At 44.7% G+C, this 17664-nt stretch overlaps 3 protein-coding genes across 4 annotated transcripts; all 3 read right to left on the reverse strand.

Annotated features, from left to right (window-relative positions):
• Window positions 1–912: 912 nt before the first annotated feature.
• Window positions 913–7815, reverse strand: zgc:66427 (uncharacterized protein LOC406256 homolog). 2 transcript variants are annotated; one of them, XM_062993713.1, is made up of 5 exons: window positions 7232–7815; window positions 6260–6355; window positions 4669–4774; window positions 4498–4584; window positions 913–3903 (listed from the first exon to the last, which is right to left on the reverse strand). In XM_062993713.1, the coding sequence occupies exons 1-4, from the start codon at window positions 7686–7688 to the stop codon at window positions 4527–4529; spliced, it is 717 nt and encodes a 238-aa protein (XP_062849783.1). In that variant the 5' UTR covers window positions 7689–7815; the 3' UTR covers window positions 913–3903; window positions 4498–4526. The 2 variants fall into 2 exon arrangements, with proteins under 2 accessions (XP_062849783.1, XP_062849782.1); XM_062993712.1 differs by having other exon boundaries at window positions 6260–6358.
• Window positions 7816–8555: 740 nt separating this feature from the next.
• LOC134311269 (mannose-binding protein C-like) lies at window positions 8556–10207 on the reverse strand. The gene is given in 5 exon segments (XM_062992873.1): window positions 8556–9035; window positions 9037–9119; window positions 9202–9279; window positions 9823–9909; window positions 10009–10207. Coding segments are annotated over 5 exon segments (726 nt in total). The 5' UTR covers window positions 10202–10207; the 3' UTR covers window positions 8556–8750.
• A 1403-nt stretch (window positions 10208–11610) lies between these two features.
• LOC134311270 (mannose-binding protein C-like) lies at window positions 11611–13968 on the reverse strand. The gene is made up of 4 exons (XM_062992875.1): window positions 13680–13968; window positions 13494–13580; window positions 12205–12282; window positions 11611–12118 (listed from the first exon to the last, which is right to left on the reverse strand). Exons 1-4 carry the CDS (start codon window positions 13870–13872, stop codon window positions 11736–11738), a joined length of 741 nt encoding a protein of 246 aa, XP_062848945.1. The 5' UTR covers window positions 13873–13968; the 3' UTR covers window positions 11611–11735.
• Between the last annotated feature and the right edge of the window lie 3696 nt (window positions 13969–17664).

Genomic DNA, 17664 nt, shown 5'->3' on the forward strand with positions numbered 1-17664 from the left:
CGTGGGTGTGTGTGCGCCGGTGGCATGAGGAATGTTCCTGCTCGTTTCAGCAAGACCGTACCAAGCCACCTTCTGCACGTTCTTCTTGTTAGAGAATGCAGGTGCTAGACTGGCCTGCCTGCAGTCCTGTTTAAAACAGAAGCACAAAACACAAGTCCGAATCCCGAACTGTTCTGCTCACACACCTCTTAAACACGCCCATGTCCCTGAAATACACCGTATGGCCAAAAGTATGTGGACACCCCTCCTAATGAGTTGATTTGCCACATAGTGTGCCGACAGTTTGGGGAGCTCCCCTTTTTCTGTGATGCATGATTACACCCGTGAGTATAAAGACCTGGTTTGACTTTCCTTGTACACACAGAGAGGTCTCCGGATTATCTTTTAATAATGTTATGCACTGTAGATGGTGAACCTCCACTCACAGTAAAGAGACCGCTGTTCCAGGTACTTTGCAGTGAGCGCAAACTAACCAACCCTGTTTATAGGGGCACAGAGACGTCAGCAGATGCACACCAGCACATTCAGTCTGTATAGGCCGCGCCCAAAAGTATGTGGACACCCCTGAGTTTAGGCGCCTGAGGCAGATCTATTCATTTACTGAAATAAACCCTTCGCTTCTTATATTTGTCCTGTTCCAATTTTTAGGAACGTGTCACAGGCAGCAACTCACTCATGAGCACATATTAAAACAGAACTTAATAAAGTTAAAAAGATAAAACATTAAATTTCTGCTGTTTTCGATAAAATACCTGCAAAATTAATGTTCCAAACCTCCAAACCTGCGTCCCCTTTCTATTTGCATTTTACTTACCGCCCCAACTTTATAGGAGCTGGGATTATCCGTGGGGGGTTAAACCCTTTACCCAAAGAGTTTTGGATTACAGTGACGAGACAGACAGACAGACACACTCTGGTCCACACACGAGCAGATTTATTGTAAAAAAGAACTCATACAAAAGCTTCAGACGTACAAACCGAGCGCAGGAGCCGGAGACTCCGTCATATTTACACCTAATAAATAAATACTGAAGGCAAACTGTGTGTGTGAGTACAGCCACGCCCTCATACTGACCCAAACTCATCCTCAAACCCCCCCCCGAGTGCAGACACACACCAACACCCCCGAGTAATCATACAAAAACATGCCTGATCAGATTGTCCACAAACCCCCCCCCCAACCAACACACTGTATTTACATCATCAGATCTAACACACACACACACACACACGGCAGAACATATTCGGCTCATGGTGCTTTTGAATAATAATAATATAAATAATAATAATTGTAATAATAATAATGCAATATTAATAATGATACTAATATTAATATAAATAATAATAATACTAATAATAACAATACTAATATTAATAATAATAATTTGCCGTATTGAGTTTATTATTGGCACCGAATCGATGCTGCAAAAATTAAAAAATTTATTAGAATTTCATTTCATTTTGGCACGAGATTCCATCCGACGTCACGCTGGTCAGTTAAAAAGAGGACGAGGACGGTGGCTCTTTGGGGGGGAGGGGGGTTACGATATACGACACGCCCTTGAGACATGAAGAGAATTAAACACCATACAAACTCCAGTAAAGAAACTCAGCCCCACTCAACAGCTCTGGGATGAACCGGAACACCGACTGATCGATCAGTGCCCGGCTGTATACATACATATGCTTTCTTTTTGTGACAGACTGGGCACAAATCCCCACAGACACACTCCACTCTTGTGAGAAGCTTCTCAGAAGGTCACACAGAGGTCACTCTATTTTAATACGGTTTGTTTTCAGAACGGGGCGTCCGAATACTTTTGCCTGCTGTGTAGTGCGAAAGATTTTAGTTTATTGGACTTTTTAAACCATTTTATTTCATTTTCATGGTTTTACTACGGATTTACACCGGTCAGGGTTGCGGTGTGTCCAGTTCCCCCAGAATCACTGGGCTTAATACATGAACACACACTCGGGACAAAAGCAAAACCTACAGCGTGTTTGTTTATGTTCATCTCAGCGTCCCAACCCAGAGCCACCGGTCCTCCCACCATCACCCCCATCATCACCGTCGTCATGGTTACTATTTTCTCTAAAGCACCGGGAGATTTGAGGAGCGTATTTTAGGCGCTTTTATTACTTTATCGCTGATCTATAAACGTTTGTGTAAACGAGAACACGAGGAAACTAAAACTGATCTGAATCCAGGTGCTGCGTGTAAGAGGAAGTCCAGCATTTCACTTCCTGTCAGACAAAATGTGAACAGCACCGAGTGCAACCGAGTGGAGTCATCGGGACGTCCAGGTCCCAGTCGTCCACACACACACACACACACACACACACACACACACACACACACACACACACGACAGCAATAATCTCAAGCAGAAGAAACAACTCCCAAAAATCGAGCATCATTAGAAAAGTCTGAGACACGGCCAGACGGTCCGAGCTGCTGTGCAATGAGACAGAGCCGAAGTGTCCAACTTGCTGTAATGAAACAGAGCCGTGGTAACCAAGGTGCTGTGTAATGAGACCGAGCCGAAGTGTCCAAACTGTGCAATGAGACAGAGCCGAAATGTCCAACATGCTGTAATGAGACAGAGCCGAGGTTTCCAAACTGTGTAATGAGACAGAGCCAAAGTTTATAAGGTGCTTTGCAATGAGACAGGTCCGAGGGTCCAAACTGTGTAATGAGATAGAAGCGAGGGGTCAGAGGTGTTGTGTAATGAGAGAGGGCCGAAGAATCCAAACTGTGTAATGAGATAGAAGCGAGGGGTCAGAGGTGTTGTGTAATGAGAGAGGGCCGAAGAATCCAAACTGTGTAATGAGATAGAAGCGAGGGGTCAGAGGTGTTGTGTAATGAGACAGGGCCGAAGAATCCAAACTGTGTAACGAGACAGTGCCTAGGTGTCCAAACTGTAATGAGACAGAGCCAAAGTGTCCAAGGTGCTGTGTATTGAGACAGGGCCGAAGGGTCTAAACTGTGTAATGAGACAGAGCCGAAGGGTCAGAGGTGTTGTGTAATGAGACAGGGCTGAAGAATCCAAACTGTGTAATGAGACAGAGCCGAAGGGTCAGAGGTGTTGTGTAATGAGACAGGGCTGAAGAATCCAAACTGTGTAATGAGACAGAGCCGAAGGGTCAGAGGTGTTGTGTAATGAGAAAGGGCCGAAGGGTCAGAGGTGTTGTGTAATGAGACAGGGCCGAAGGTGTTGTGTAATGAGACAGGACTGAAGGGTCAGAGGTGTCGTGTAATGAGACAGAGCCGAAGGGTCAGAGGTGCTGTGTAATGAGACAGAGCCGAAGGGTCAGAGGTGTTGTGTAATGAGACAGGGCCGAAGGGTCGGAGGTGTTGTGTAATGAGACAGGACTGAAGGGTCCAAGGTTCCATGTAATGAGACAAAGCCGAATTTTCCAAGGTGCTATGCAATGAAATGTAACCGAAGGATCCAAATTATGTAATGAGACAGAGCCGAAGGGTCTGAGGTGTTGTGTAATGAGACGAGGAATTAAAACTGTGTAATGAGACAGGGCCGAAGTGTTTGTATTCATCATTCCTGGCTGTTTTTATCCACCTCGTTACTAAACACACTCGGGGTCGTGGAGGATCGGAAACGTTTTTCTCTTCTCGCTGCAGCACGGACGCGTTTACGTTCCTCTCGGCTCGTTCAAAACTAAAACGTGAAGCTTGGTAAGATTTCCGGCGGAACCAACACACACAAACCCCCGGCGCTCCCTCAGTCCCAGCGTCCGGCGGCTCCCGTTTCACCTCCTTTAGTCTTTAATTCAGCGTTCGTTCAGAGCAGAGAGAAGAAAGAGCGGGCGTGGCACTTCACAGCACCGAAAAGTCAAATCAGGACCAGTTTCCTCTGCTGATCCGGGAGCGACGGTGCAGGCGTCCTGAAACACCGACAAACACCCAACATCAGGAACTTCATCAACAATAAAACAGAAATAGCATTTACACTGTGAGCGTATACAGTCTAATCAATGGAGGGTTAAGGGCCTTGCTCAATGGCCCAACAGTGACAACCTGGCAGTAGTGGGGGCTTGAACCAGCGACCTTTCGATTACTAGTCCATTGCCCTAAACACTAGGCTACACCAGGCATACAAAAACAGGAAACGGCTCCGGAGCGCTATACTACCACCACCGTGCTTCACAGCGGGTACAGTGTTGTTGGGTTCGAGAGCCTCACATCATCTCCTGTTTTCTGTTCCGTTCTTTTGCTGCAGCCTCCAAGCCGAGGGCGATAGCAGGAAGCTTGATCGACTGTGGACAGGGTCACCTCGAGTCACTAGAGACCACTGTTCCGTTCATATCGTATTTATTCTAGTGACCTGTGGTGCGGCCAAACTTGCCCTATTTATACGGACAAATACACACGAGCAATCGGAGACCGAGTTCAATAACATTCCAGACGTTTCTACACCACCAGCACATCCGCTGATGGGTGAACCGGGCGTGCTGGGTGGAACTGGAGCAGGAACCCACCCGAGTCGAGCAGTGAGGGAGGAACCCGCTCAGTCGAAGGGATGTTCAGGACAGCAGGCCTTCACCGAGCTCCACGAGTCGATACACCTACAACACGGAGAGAACCGAGCCGTCACATTCAGCCATTCCACATCCGAACACACGATACAGAGCGATGATAAGGGCGGTTACGTTTTGTGATAGACGCAGAGGCAGGCGAGGCGAGCGATGGTCTCTCCCTGCAGCAGATCCTCCAGGCAGATGGAACACTCGCCGCTGTCCTTGCTCAGAACGTCGGCTGCACACGCGGGAACACAGAGAGAGTTCGGAACACATGCGCAGGATTCACGACAGATAAAAAACCCTCCGTAAATACAGCGGAACCTCGATTTAACCGACACAACCTGATGAACCGAACGTCCGGTCCAGCGATCGTCCGCTAGGCGGCGCTCGTCTCTCCGTTTACGTGAGTGCGAGGATTTATTTTGTCGGGAGGCTCGCTCTGTTCTCGCCTTTTTCTCAGTTTTATGTTCAAGTTCTAGAGCTCGGTTCTAGTCCCACTAAACCATTGACGTGAAGCAGAAGCATTGACGTGTGTGTGTGTGTGTGCCTTTAAGAGAGACGCTCTGTTCACAGTATCGATATAAGTGATTCAGGAGTCGATTCATTTTATGTGAAGCGTAAGTTTCTCTTCTCGGTTATCTCTCCGTGTTTACTGTTATTAATTAAATGTCGTGGTTGTAAATAAACACCAGCTACTACAGAACATTCTGTGTGACTCTCTTACATTAAAAAGCTTCATTACACCGTTATTACCACAGATCTGTAACCGAGTCAGACTCGTTCCGTCTGTGGAGCTACACGTTTTCCGTCAGGCAGAGCAGATGATCCTGAACTATGTACGATGCACAACGTTAATGATGTTATTTTAGGTCATGAAGAGCTTTCACGATGGTTTCTGTACGATGGTTGATGAATGGTGATGTGATGGTTGGTGCTTCGTAGCTCAAAGTCTGGATCGATCCACTGAGCTGTTAAGCTTAACACGGTGTTTATATATCACACCATCGGATCGGCTACATCTGGGAAATATCGGCCGATCGCCGATAGCATATTTTGATTAAAAATCGGCCGATACCGATTCATAGCCGATCGATCGTCCCATCTCTAAAAATAACATCAAATTTCTCCCCAGTAGTGCAGTACACTAAATGTTATATTTATTTACAGCTTCTACGTTACATATTTACATTTCTATTTAAGTTATTCATGTTACTGTTGATCATATGTGCATGTTTAGCACTTTTGTGGACCTCACACCCCCCTGGAAAAAAATCCCTCGCCGTTTTATTGCCCTCTTTCAGTCCGTTAAATCGAGTTCCTCTGTATGCGTACAAGACGTCACAACACTCGCACCTAATTCACTTTAATTTATTCTGAACAAAGATAAAAGGAGAACGGAAAGCACAAAGAAAGAAATTTACCCTAATTTAGTCCTTTCCAATTCCCTATTATAACGCTTCTGCCACTGGTCGAGGAGAACGGCAGACTAGCACCTCTAAATTCATCACTTCTGATCTGATCTAATGTAATCTAATCACGGTGGTTTGGTTCTCTCTCTCTCTCTCTCTCTAGAGCAGTCTGATTTTCCATTATTCTGACCACCCTCACGCCCTGACTGGACGCCAGCAGAGCGGTTGAGCATCTCGGGCTGAATTTCAGACCAGTCTGAATCCGATCGGGACGTGACCCAGCGTCATCGGGACCGTGACCCCATACTCACCGTTATAAGGCAGCGGTGGAGAGGTGAGACAGGTGAGGAGATGCTCCTCGATACGGCCACCTCCAGGAAACGTCTTGTTGCAGAACGGGCAGCGCACTGCTAACAGAGCAAACACACACCGTCTTATTAATAATAAAACACACGACCTTCTGATCAATCCATCAAAATTAATACACAAACAAGCTGCTCTAGCGGTTAAAGGCAAGGAGTTACAGGTACGTGTGTACGAGGGATGGACACGAGTGTGTGTGTGAGATTAATTCAGAGCCTCAGACCAACTAAACCACGTGAAGTTCAGAACCTGTTACCGTCCCGCCGACACCCAGATTACTAATTCCTAAAAACTTCAGTGAGTCACAGGGTGCATCGCATTTCCGGTATCTCACCCCCACGTGCTTCTCAGCTCAGTTTCTCCGTCCTTCGTCCAGGGATGCCGGGAAAAGTTGTGGCGTCACTAAATGATCCGATGTTTAACTTATAACTGATCCGCACGTCATTACACACAAATAAAAGTATTAAATCTATTCGATCCTTTTAATGCTGGCTGAATAACTCGACATCAGATATGTAGGTGAATGAGAGATTTCTTTACGTCTTTTTAACCTTTTTAACAGATTTTGGGTCCCATTTTTCTTTGTTAATCCACAATTACATATAAACACATAAATAAATAAATAAATAAATAAACACGTTCTGCTGTTTTATTCTCTGGAGATTTCATATTTTAAAACTAGAGTTTAAATAATTAACCCTTTATTCATGTCTGACTATTTTCCAAAGCTGATAACCCAGACAATACTGATTACTGTGATAAATATCGAGTATCGTGGCTGTATCGTGATGTACTGTGATGTATTGCGGCAGCTCCTGCACCCCTATATGATCCTGGGTGATGTTCTGATGGATCTGCTGCTGGGTTTAGACTCTTTATATCATGTAAAATAAAATAAATAAGAGTAAATTAGGACGTACTGGTGTGTCGGACTCGGTACAGCCCGATCCAGCTCTCTGATACCGGCCTCGCACTGCGAACACGCACCGATCTGGCTGAGCCGCTTCTGCCGGAGGAGAGCCTCCTCGCCCCGGCTAGACGCTCAGACGAGGACCGCTGTGGGACGCCGCCTACCGGTTCATCCGGGGAGAAGCGGTCACTGCTGTTGGGGCTTCCGGGACTCTCCTCCCCGTCGTCGAGCTCATCGTCCCGGTCCTCAGTCACGCCGGTACCGGGATCAACAGAAGGGGAAGCGCAGTGTCCGGTATCTGAATCGCTGCCCTCCTCAGAGCGGCTCCGGCTGGAGGAGAAATCGAGGGCGAGGCTGACGGGCCTGGAGCTCCGGATCCGGCGAAAAGACTCTCGCTTCACACCGCCATCCTTCTGCACCGCTCCGGACACCGAGTCCTCCTGTAATCGGCTCGATCTGATTCCCATAATACCGTTCAATAAAAATCAAATAGAATAAACCGGTTTATATCGAATTTACATTATTCGATATTTAACAGTAACATCACAGAAGTTCCTCTTTGTCTCACATTCGATTCACTCATCCGGCTGTCTTCTCCTGCGCTCTGATTGGCTAGTTTAGTCCCGCCTTCTGCGACACAATTGGCTGTTCATTTATATAGTCCAATCACAATCCTGGCTCAACTTGTAGCTTTGAAATATCGCCAAATCAGGACGGGATTTGTCACAAAACGGGTGGAGAGCCGTAGCGTGAAAACGGGTGCATTTATTTATTTACGTGTGTGTGTGTGTGTGTGTGTGTGTTTACAGTTTTTTTTCTAATTAATAAAATCCTTTACAAAATGTGACTAATTAATAACAATAAAACACGTATTAAAATATAAAAATAACTTATACATAATACGGAAAAAGTGTGATTTACGTTGTACCATAAAACGGGTGGAATTTGACAGGCTACAGGTAAAATAGGTAAACGGTAGAGTCAAAACGGGTGGGATTTTTCAGTGCTAACGAAAAGTGGTGGCATCTAAAAAAAAACACTTAAAATGACAATATTTATAACCACATTTTACTTATAGCAGTAGAATTAGTGTTAATAACTGCTTAACAAATAAGTAAACACACAAATACTGAGATGATTTTTAGAATACCAAATGATTTTGGAAAACAGGTGGTTTTAGTCACAAAGCACACTGCCCAAAATTATTTAGATTTGTCCAAATGTAAGGATGGTATTTTGGGTAACAAAGGTTAGATTTTTTATTAAACAAATGCAAAGTTTGTCAAAATACGGGTGGGATTTGTAAGAAATGATGACGTCACAACACTCCCAGCCTTGTTAGTTTAGTGTCACTATTTTATTGTTTGACATTATACTTCAGATAGTCATTGTATCCAGGTGTGTTTACAGGTGTGTTTGGGGATTTCTATGACAGTGATTACTGTAAATAAGGCGGCACCAGTGTGGGTTTCTATATTCAGCCTCACAGAGAAATGACGTACACAGCATGTCTTTGTGTTGGAACACTGTTATGCTAACTCACAAACTATGAGGTGAACGCTTGTACATGGCAAGTCATACCACGTCCCATCTTTGTCCACCCCAACACAGTCCTCGTCCCCTCCATAACTGTTGGGTTCTACTTTATTCCAGTTAAAAAAATTCAGTGGTGTCCCCTCTAAATCCTCGAACACGCCCTCCGTCCTGCGGTCAGTTGCACCGATGAAAGGTCTCAATGATCCAATGATGTCAGATACTTTAACCAGCATTTGGTTTTCCTCACTGTTCCTTGGTACAGCCAGTATGGCACCAGCCTGCTCCGTCATCAAGGGCCTTTGTAACCCCATCGGTCACAAAGTACTTCTCCCCGACGTTAGCAAACGTACGGAATCTCATAGCTGGAAACAAACGGTGTTTGTACGTTTAATTGTAGGTTTAACAGATTTTGAACAATTTTCTGTTCACGTCTTCATTCTGTACCTTTCTCCATCAGGGACTGTCGGGCTCTAAGAGTCCATATTTCCTTCTGAAGAGATTCGTCCGTACTTTGTGTGATTCCTGAAAAATACGTCAGTGTCACAGTGTCTTGTGAACATAGAAAACAGAAAATACTTCTCCAAATAAGTGCTGCTGGTCAAATTCTTGCCCCGCTAGAGCTGCCGCAGTCGCCACTATTGGCATGAAATGGAAATGACCGGAGCAAACAACTGCTCAGATGTGAAACCACACAAACTGAAGCACCAGTATTGCACAAACACATCTCTCCTGGTTTACAACACTCCTTACCGAGTTCCAGACTGATCTCCTCGGCATTGACTGAGAGTGGTGTAAAGCATACCATCTTAAGACTCTTGAGTAGACTTTGACAGTCTATCGGATGAAGAATAATGAGAACGATGGTCTGGAGTTGTTTGAGATGATCAGAATCTGGACCTAAATCCCTAAACACTCCTTTTGGGATGAATTAGGATGACCACCGTGAGCCAAGCCTTCCTCAGCAACCAACACCGGTGCATGTGATTGTGTTAGCACTCTTATATAGTGAACAGTACATGAGAACATCTTGTATCGCTTTAATTTATTAAGAAAATTCGACATTACCAGGAGAACCTGCATCTCCTTTCTCTCCTCTGGGTCCTGGTGGACCTGCTGGTCCCAGTTTTCCTGGTGGTCCCTGTACATTCAGCCCTGTTATTAGAACACAACCATCAAAATATTGAATCAGTCTTACTGGCTGTCTAGTAATGAGTGAATCCAGGTTGACCTTAGTGGGATACTGGGATGTACCTGGCTCTCCCCTGTCTCCTTTGGGTCCGGGAAGTCCATCTCTACCGTCTCTTCCAGGAACGCCGTTGTGTCCAGGAGTTCCTGGAACCCCAGCGGGTGCAGGACAGCTGAGAGTCTCAGCACCACCAACCAGCTGAAGCCCAAAGTGCAGCAGAAGCAGAGCAGAGAAGCTCATCGCCCTCGATAGCGCCATCTTCAGATTACTTACACACACAACATACAGCTGAAGGCAACTATAGATTACGGTCGGTGCAGAAAGTTCTAGAACGTCACTTAAATTTGGGACATGGCCTCCTAGTTCCTGACTGGAATGCTATATACAGATCTCAGAAAGCAGCCACCACGGCTAAGATCTAAAGCCCTTGAGTTGAATCAGAGCTGTGGTACCATCCTGGCCGGGTGTCTAACAGGCACTATTGGCTGTGCCTGAGGGAGTAAAGGTGGATGGGGTTCTGAGTTGCTGCTGCGACTGTGACCTCTGCTGGCTGATTAAACATACACCATACAGCTCTCTGTGAGACTCCACCTCTGGTAGGTGAAAAGAAGCCGCCACTGACTGTCGCATTTAAAGGAACACTTGCTGTTCTGTGGATCCCTCAGTCACGGTGGAGGAGTTACAATCACGAATCAGAAACGACATGATATAAAGGAACGTCGCTAATGCCAGTACGACTGTTACTAAGCAACTTCAGGTCCCAAAATTGAACAGCGGTGTTAAATTAAATGTCCGGATGTGTCAAGAACAATGAGAAAATATTTCTTCTACGTCCAAACTTCTTTTTTTTTTTGTACGTAATTATAACCCTTAAATTAATAATTCAATTACTAACAATCAAGCCAATCTTGAAAGACACATCAGGAGTAAATCATAGTAACGTCTTCTTACCTCGGAGCTGTGAAACCTATGAACAGAATGATGATGCTTCAAGCGTTTTATTTAGACGTAGTAAATAATTAACTTGGTACAAAGTTCAGGAATTTTGGGTTGATGTGCATCATCCACATTTCTGTTATTTAGTTTGAGGTTAAATTTAATTCCTGGTTGTAAATGTTATAAAAACTGGGTTACAATCGTGTCTTCAGTTATTAAATGTGAAACTATGAAGCAGTTGATGAATTTCATGTTTAGTTTCAGTCCTGAAGGACTTTTAGATTACTTTGTTATAAGAGTGATAAAGGTGTTAAATAAAATGTGTTTTGTTTTTATTTCAGTTTATTTTGTGTAATGTGATTCATTGTATGATCTGAGTTGATCTAAGTGGGGTGAGCTGCTGTAATTGCGGCCTCTGCTGGCTGGTGGAGGTGCTGCACAGAGACGGTGAATAATGGAGAGCAGTGCGTGACTCTCAGTGATTACTGTAATAATGTGGCACCAGTGCGAGTTTCTATATTTAGCCTCGCTGAGAAATTGGATGCCGTACACAACGTCTTCTCATCAGTCATGAAAAACACATAATATAAATCGTGCATTCGAAAGTATTCAGACCCCTTGACATTTTGCACAGTTATTTAATAGTGAAACCTCCAAACTGTGTTCAGGTGCATCATATTTGTTTTATTGATCCTTGATACTGTATATGTGTAGGAACCAACTGAATCCACTTGCTGCAATCTGAATTTATTAGACATAGTTTCTAAAACACCCACAATTTACAGTGATCATGAGGACAAAACCAAACCATGACATCTACATGTTAATAAGAAGACTGTTAGCATTCGGAACACTGTTATGCTAACTCACAAACTATGAGGTGATCGCTTGTACACGGCAAGTCATACCACGTCCCCGCTTTGTCCACCCCAACACAGTCCTCGTCCCCGTCACGACTGTCTGGTTCCACTTCATGCCAGTTAAAAAAATTCAGTGGTGTCCCCTCTAAATCCTCGAACACGCCCTCCGTCCTGCGGTCAGTTGCACCAGTGAAAGGTCTCAATGATCCAATGATGTCAGATACTTTAACCAGCATTTGGTTTTCTTCAAGGTTCCTTGGTACAGCCAGTTTTCCTCCAGCGTTACGGCACCAGCCCAATCCTTCATCAAAGGCCTTTGTAACCCCATCGGTCACAAAGTACTTCTCCCCGACGTTAGCAAACGTACGGAATCTCATAGCTGGAAATGAAAGAGCGGTGTTTGTACGTTAAATTGTAGGTTTAACAGATTTTGAACAATTTTCTGTTCACGTCTTCATTCTGTACCTTTCTCCATCAGGGACTGTCGGGCTCTAAGAGTCCGGATTTCCTTCTGAAGAGATTCGTCCGTACTTTGTGTGATTCCTGAAAAATACGTCAGTGTCACAGTCTTGTCAACATAGAAAACAGAAAATACCCCGCTAGAGCTGCCTCAGTCGCCACTGTTGGTGAAATGGAAATGACCAGGAGCAACAACTGCTCAGATGTGAAACCACACAAACTGAAGCACCAGTATTGCACAAACACATCTCTCCTGGTTTACAACACTCCTTACCGAGTTCCAGACTGATCTCCTCGGCATTGACTGGGAGTGGTGTAAAGCATACCATCTTAAGACTCTTAAGTAGACTCTGACAGTCTATCGGACGAAGAATAATGAGAACGATGGTCTGGAGTTGTTTGAGATTATCAGAGTCTGGACCTAAATCCCTAACCACTCCTTTTGGGATGAATTAGGATGGCCACCGTGAGCCAAGCCTTCCTCAGCAACCAACCGGTGGATGTGCGGAGGACTCTGAGGAGAGTTAATACACGGAAGGCCCCAGGCCCTGATAATATACCGGGTCGGGTGCTCAGGGAATGTGCAGACCAGTTGGCCCTTGTTCCAATGGACATTTTTAACACCTCACTGGATCTAGCCAAAGTCCCATCATGTTTTAAGTCTGCCATCATCATCCCAGTGCCAAAAAAACCCTCACATCTAATCACTAAATGACTACCGGCTTGTTGCACTCACTCCAATAATGATTAAGTGCTTTGAGAGGCTGGTTAAGAAGCACATCACCTCCGGACTCCCCCCCACATTCGATCCCTTCCAGTTTGCCTACCTGGAATCCCTGGGCTTCAGCACCCCCCTGCGCAACTGGCTGCTAGACTTCCTCACCGAAAGACCACAGTCAGTAAGGGTTGTACAGAACACCTCCAGTGTCATCACCATCAGCACAGGCTCCACCTCAAGGATGTGTACTGAGCCCCCTGCTGTTCACTTTGATGACCCACGACTGCATCCCTAGGGCCCTTTTTAGTTTAAATTTGTGCTGCTGTACATATCATTTCATATACTTTTATATCTAAATTCTGTGCTACCTTGTATCAAGGCTTTCTTCACCTACTTTTTTAAATTCCATGCGAGCTAACTGCAACGAAATTTCGTTCTGTGTACACGTGTATAATAAATGACAATAAAGTTTGTCTAAGTCAACACCGGTGCATGTGATTGTGTTAGCACTCATATAGTGAACAGTACATGAGAACATCTCATATCTCTTTAACTTATTAAGAAAATTCGACATTACCAGGAGAACCTGCATCTCCTTTCTCTCCTCTGGGTCCCGGTAGACCTGCTGGTCCCAGTTTTCCTGGTGGTCCCTGTACATTCAGCCCTGTTATTGGAACACAACCATCACAATATTGAATCAGTCTTACTGGCTGTCTAATAACCAGCGAATCCAGGTGAAAGCAAGTGGGGTATTGGGATGTACCTGGCTCTCCCCTGTCTCCTTTGGGTCCGGGAAGTCCATCTCTACCGTCTCTTCCAGGAACGCCGTTGTGTCCAGGAGTTCCTGGAACCCCAGCGGGTGCAGGACAGCTGAGAGTCTCAGCACCATCAACCAGCTGAAGCCCAAAGTGCAGCAGAAGCAGAGCAGAGAAGCTCATCGCCCTCGATAGCGCCATCTTCAGATTACTTTGAAGTCAACCATAGATTACGTTTGGTGCAGAAAGTTGTGGAATAGCGTTTAACTTTGGGACATCACCTCTGTGGTGGAACCCCAGAAATGTAATATCAGACACATATGCCACTATATCAATAATGGTTTTCCACATATGTTAGCTGTAAGGTAATATTTTATAATAACATACATGTATCCTCTGGATTTATGTAGATATAAGTGTATAACATATATGAAATACCCAGAATAAAATGTGCGTATGAACGTACACTATATTGCCAAAAGTATTCACTCACCCATCCAAATCATTAAATTCAGGTGTTCCAATCACTTTTTCATGGCCACAGGTGTATAAAACCGAGCACCTGGGCATGCAGACTGCTTCTACACACATTAGTGAAAGAATGGATCGCTCTCAGGAGTCCAGTGGTGAAATTTCCTCACTACTAAATATTCCACAGTCGACTGTCAGTGCTATTATAACAAAGTGGAAGTGATTGGGAACGACAGCAACTCATCCACCAAGTGGTACCACGTAAAATGACAGGGCGGGTCAGCGGATGCTGAGGAACATAGTGCACAGAGGTCACCAACTTTCTGCAGAGTCCATCACTACAGAGCTCCAAACTTCATGTGGCCTCCAGATTATCTCAGGAACAGTGTGTAGAGCTTCATGGAATGGGTTTCCATGGCCGAGCATCCAAGCCTTACATCACCAAGCACAATGCAAAGCGGTGGATGCAGTGGTGTAAAGCACGCCATCACTGGACTCTAGAGCAGTGGAGACGTGTTCTCTGGAGTGACGAATCACGCTTTTCCGTCTGGTGATCCGATGGACGAGTCTGGGTTTGGCGGTTGCCAGGGGAACGGTACCCGTCTGACTGTATTGTGCCGAGTGTAGAGTGTGGTGGAGGGGGGATTATGGTGTGGGGGTGTTTTTCAGGAGTTGGGCTCGGCCCCTTAGTTCCAGTGAAAGGCACTCTTAATGCCTCAGCAACTTTGTGGGAACAGTTTGGGGATGGCCCCTTCCTGTTCCAACATGACTACGCACCAGTGCACAAAGCACAAGCTCCATAAAGACGTGGATGAGCCAGTTTGGTGTGGAAGAACTTGACTGGCCGTCACAGAGTCCTGACCTCAACCCGATAGAACACCTTTGGGATGAATTAGAGCAGAGACTGTGAGCCAGACCTTCTCATCCAACATCAGTGTCTGACCTCACAAATGCACTTCTGGAAGAATGGTCAAAAATTCCCATAAACACACTCCACGTGTGTGAAGGCAGACGAGCGAATACTTTTGGCAATATAGTGTATAATACTATGTGTATAATATAGTGTATAATGTATCCATAAACGTTAGCATATATATTTAATTATATATGCAATTTTATTAACATAACCTGTATAAAAAGGCTGTATGCCAACATATGATTTTCTTATTTTCATGTATATGTTTTATATTTAAATGCTGTGTAATGTCCACATATATTGAGGATATAAAAATGAAAACAGCCTATATTATTTATTGCTTCTGAATGTTTTTATTTCATTAAACGTATAATCTGCTGGATGTTTCTAGACTTCAGAGCAACACTGATTGCGTTGGCACGACTTTTATTTGTTCCATTTAAATTTGGGCAAAGAGGCGCTGCCACACAAGCACAGGAACCCTGATTTGAGTTGAACAGAAGTTGACTTTGTACTGTTAAAAGATCAGATTTATGCCGTGTGATCATTCGCTAGCACATTAGAGTCGCTGGTTCAAGCCCCATCACTGCCAGGTGGTTCGTGCTGCTGTTGGGCCCTTGAGCAAGGCCCTTAACCCTCAGTTGCTTAGACGACATACTGTCATTTTACTGTATATCACTTTGTATATAAGCGCCTGTTAAATGCTGTTTCTACACTCACTGTCCACGTTATCAGCTCCACTTACCATATAGAAGCACTTTGTAGTTCTACAATTACTGACTGTAGTCCATCTGTTTCTCTACATGCTTTGTTACCCCCTTTCATGCTGTTCTTCAATGGTCAGGACCCCCACAGGACCACCACAGAGCAGGTATTATTTAGGTGGTGGATGATTCTCAGCACTGCAGTGACACTGACATGGTGGTGGTGCGTTAGTGTGTGTTGTGCTGGTATGAGTGGATCAGACACAGCAGCGCTGCTGGAGTTTTAATACACCTCACTGTCACTGCTAGACTGAGAATCGTCCACCTAACCAAAAACATCCAGCCAACAGCGGCCCGTGGGCAGCGTCCTGTGACCACTGATGAAGGTCTAGAAGATGAGCGACTCAAACAGCAGCAATAGATGAGCGATCGTCTCTGACTTTACATCTACCAGGTGGACCGACTAGGTAGGAGTGTCTGATAGAGTGGACAGTGAGTGGACACGGTGTTTAAAAACTCCAGCAGCGCTGCTGTGTCTGATCCACTCATACCAGCACAACACACACTAACACACCACCACCATGTCAGTGTCACCGCAGTGCTGAGAATGATCCACCACCTAAATAATACCTGCTCTGTGGGGGTCCTGTGGGGGTCCTGACCATTGAAGAACAGTATGTAGAGAAACAGATGAACTACAGTCAGTAATTGTAGAACTACAAAGTGCTTCTATATGGTAAGTGGAGCTGATAACATGGACAGTGAGTGTAGATTTTAATAAATATTTTATATATGTACACGTATTACAATGTATGGGACAGCTTCTAGTTCCTGACTTGAATTCTATGTACACATCACTTGGGGTGTTAGGCCACCACAGCTAAGATCTCAAGCTCTTGAGAACCATCCTGGCCGAGTGTCTAACAGGCGCTATTGGCTGTGCCTGAGGAAGTGTGACCTCTGCTGGCTGATTGAGCATAGCGTGATTCTCATATAACATACAGCTCTCTGTGAGACTCCACCTCTGGTAGGTGAAAAGAAGCCGCCACCGACTGTCGCGTTAAAAGGAACGACGGAGGAGTTACAATTAAGAATCAGAAATGACCTGTACACTAATGCTTTTACCTACGCTAAGAATAAATATATCCGGGTGCTCAGATGTTCATAAATCAAGAACTACTTTACTTACTGTCCCAACTTTGTTTTAACAAATTACATTAATTAGAATAATAATTAAATGACAATAAAGCCAATCTCAAAACACAGAAGTAAGAATTCTCAGAGCAGGATTATTAATAATTACTAATAATTAGTAACTTCTTACCTCAGAGCTGTGAAACCTATGAACGGAATGACGATGCTTCAAGCGTTTTATTTAGACGTAGTAAATAATTAACTTGGTACAAAGTTCAGAAATATTGGGTCGATGTGCATCATCCACATTTCTATCATTTGGTTTCAGGTTATATTTAATTCCTGGTTGTAAATGTTATAAAAACTGGGTTACAATCGTGTCTTCAATTATTAAATGTGAAACTATGAAGCAGTCGATGAATTTCATGTTTAGTTTCAGTCCTGAAGGTGCTGCAACCGGTCGTTAAGGGGTTAAAGGGACGATCACTTTGTTATAAGAGTGATAAAGGTGTTAAATAAAATGTGTTTTGATCTGCGTTCATCTAAGTGGGGTGAGGTGCTGTGATTGCGACCTCTGCTGGCTGGTGGAGGCGCTGCACCGAGACGGTGAATAACGGAGAGCAGTGCGTGACTCAGTGTGAACAGAAGTGGCTGGCGAATGCATGTTCAGTATGGCACTGCTAGGTCGGGATAATTAGGGAATTGGATACGACTCGATTGAGAGATACATACAGAAAAGAATCAAACACAGAGAAGTTCTTCAGATTT

The sequence above is a fragment of the Trichomycterus rosablanca genome, chromosome 4 (genome assembly GCF_030014385.1).
Source record: "Trichomycterus rosablanca isolate fTriRos1 chromosome 4, fTriRos1.hap1, whole genome shotgun sequence".
Classification (NCBI taxonomy): domain Eukaryota; kingdom Metazoa; phylum Chordata; class Actinopteri; order Siluriformes; family Trichomycteridae; genus Trichomycterus; species Trichomycterus rosablanca.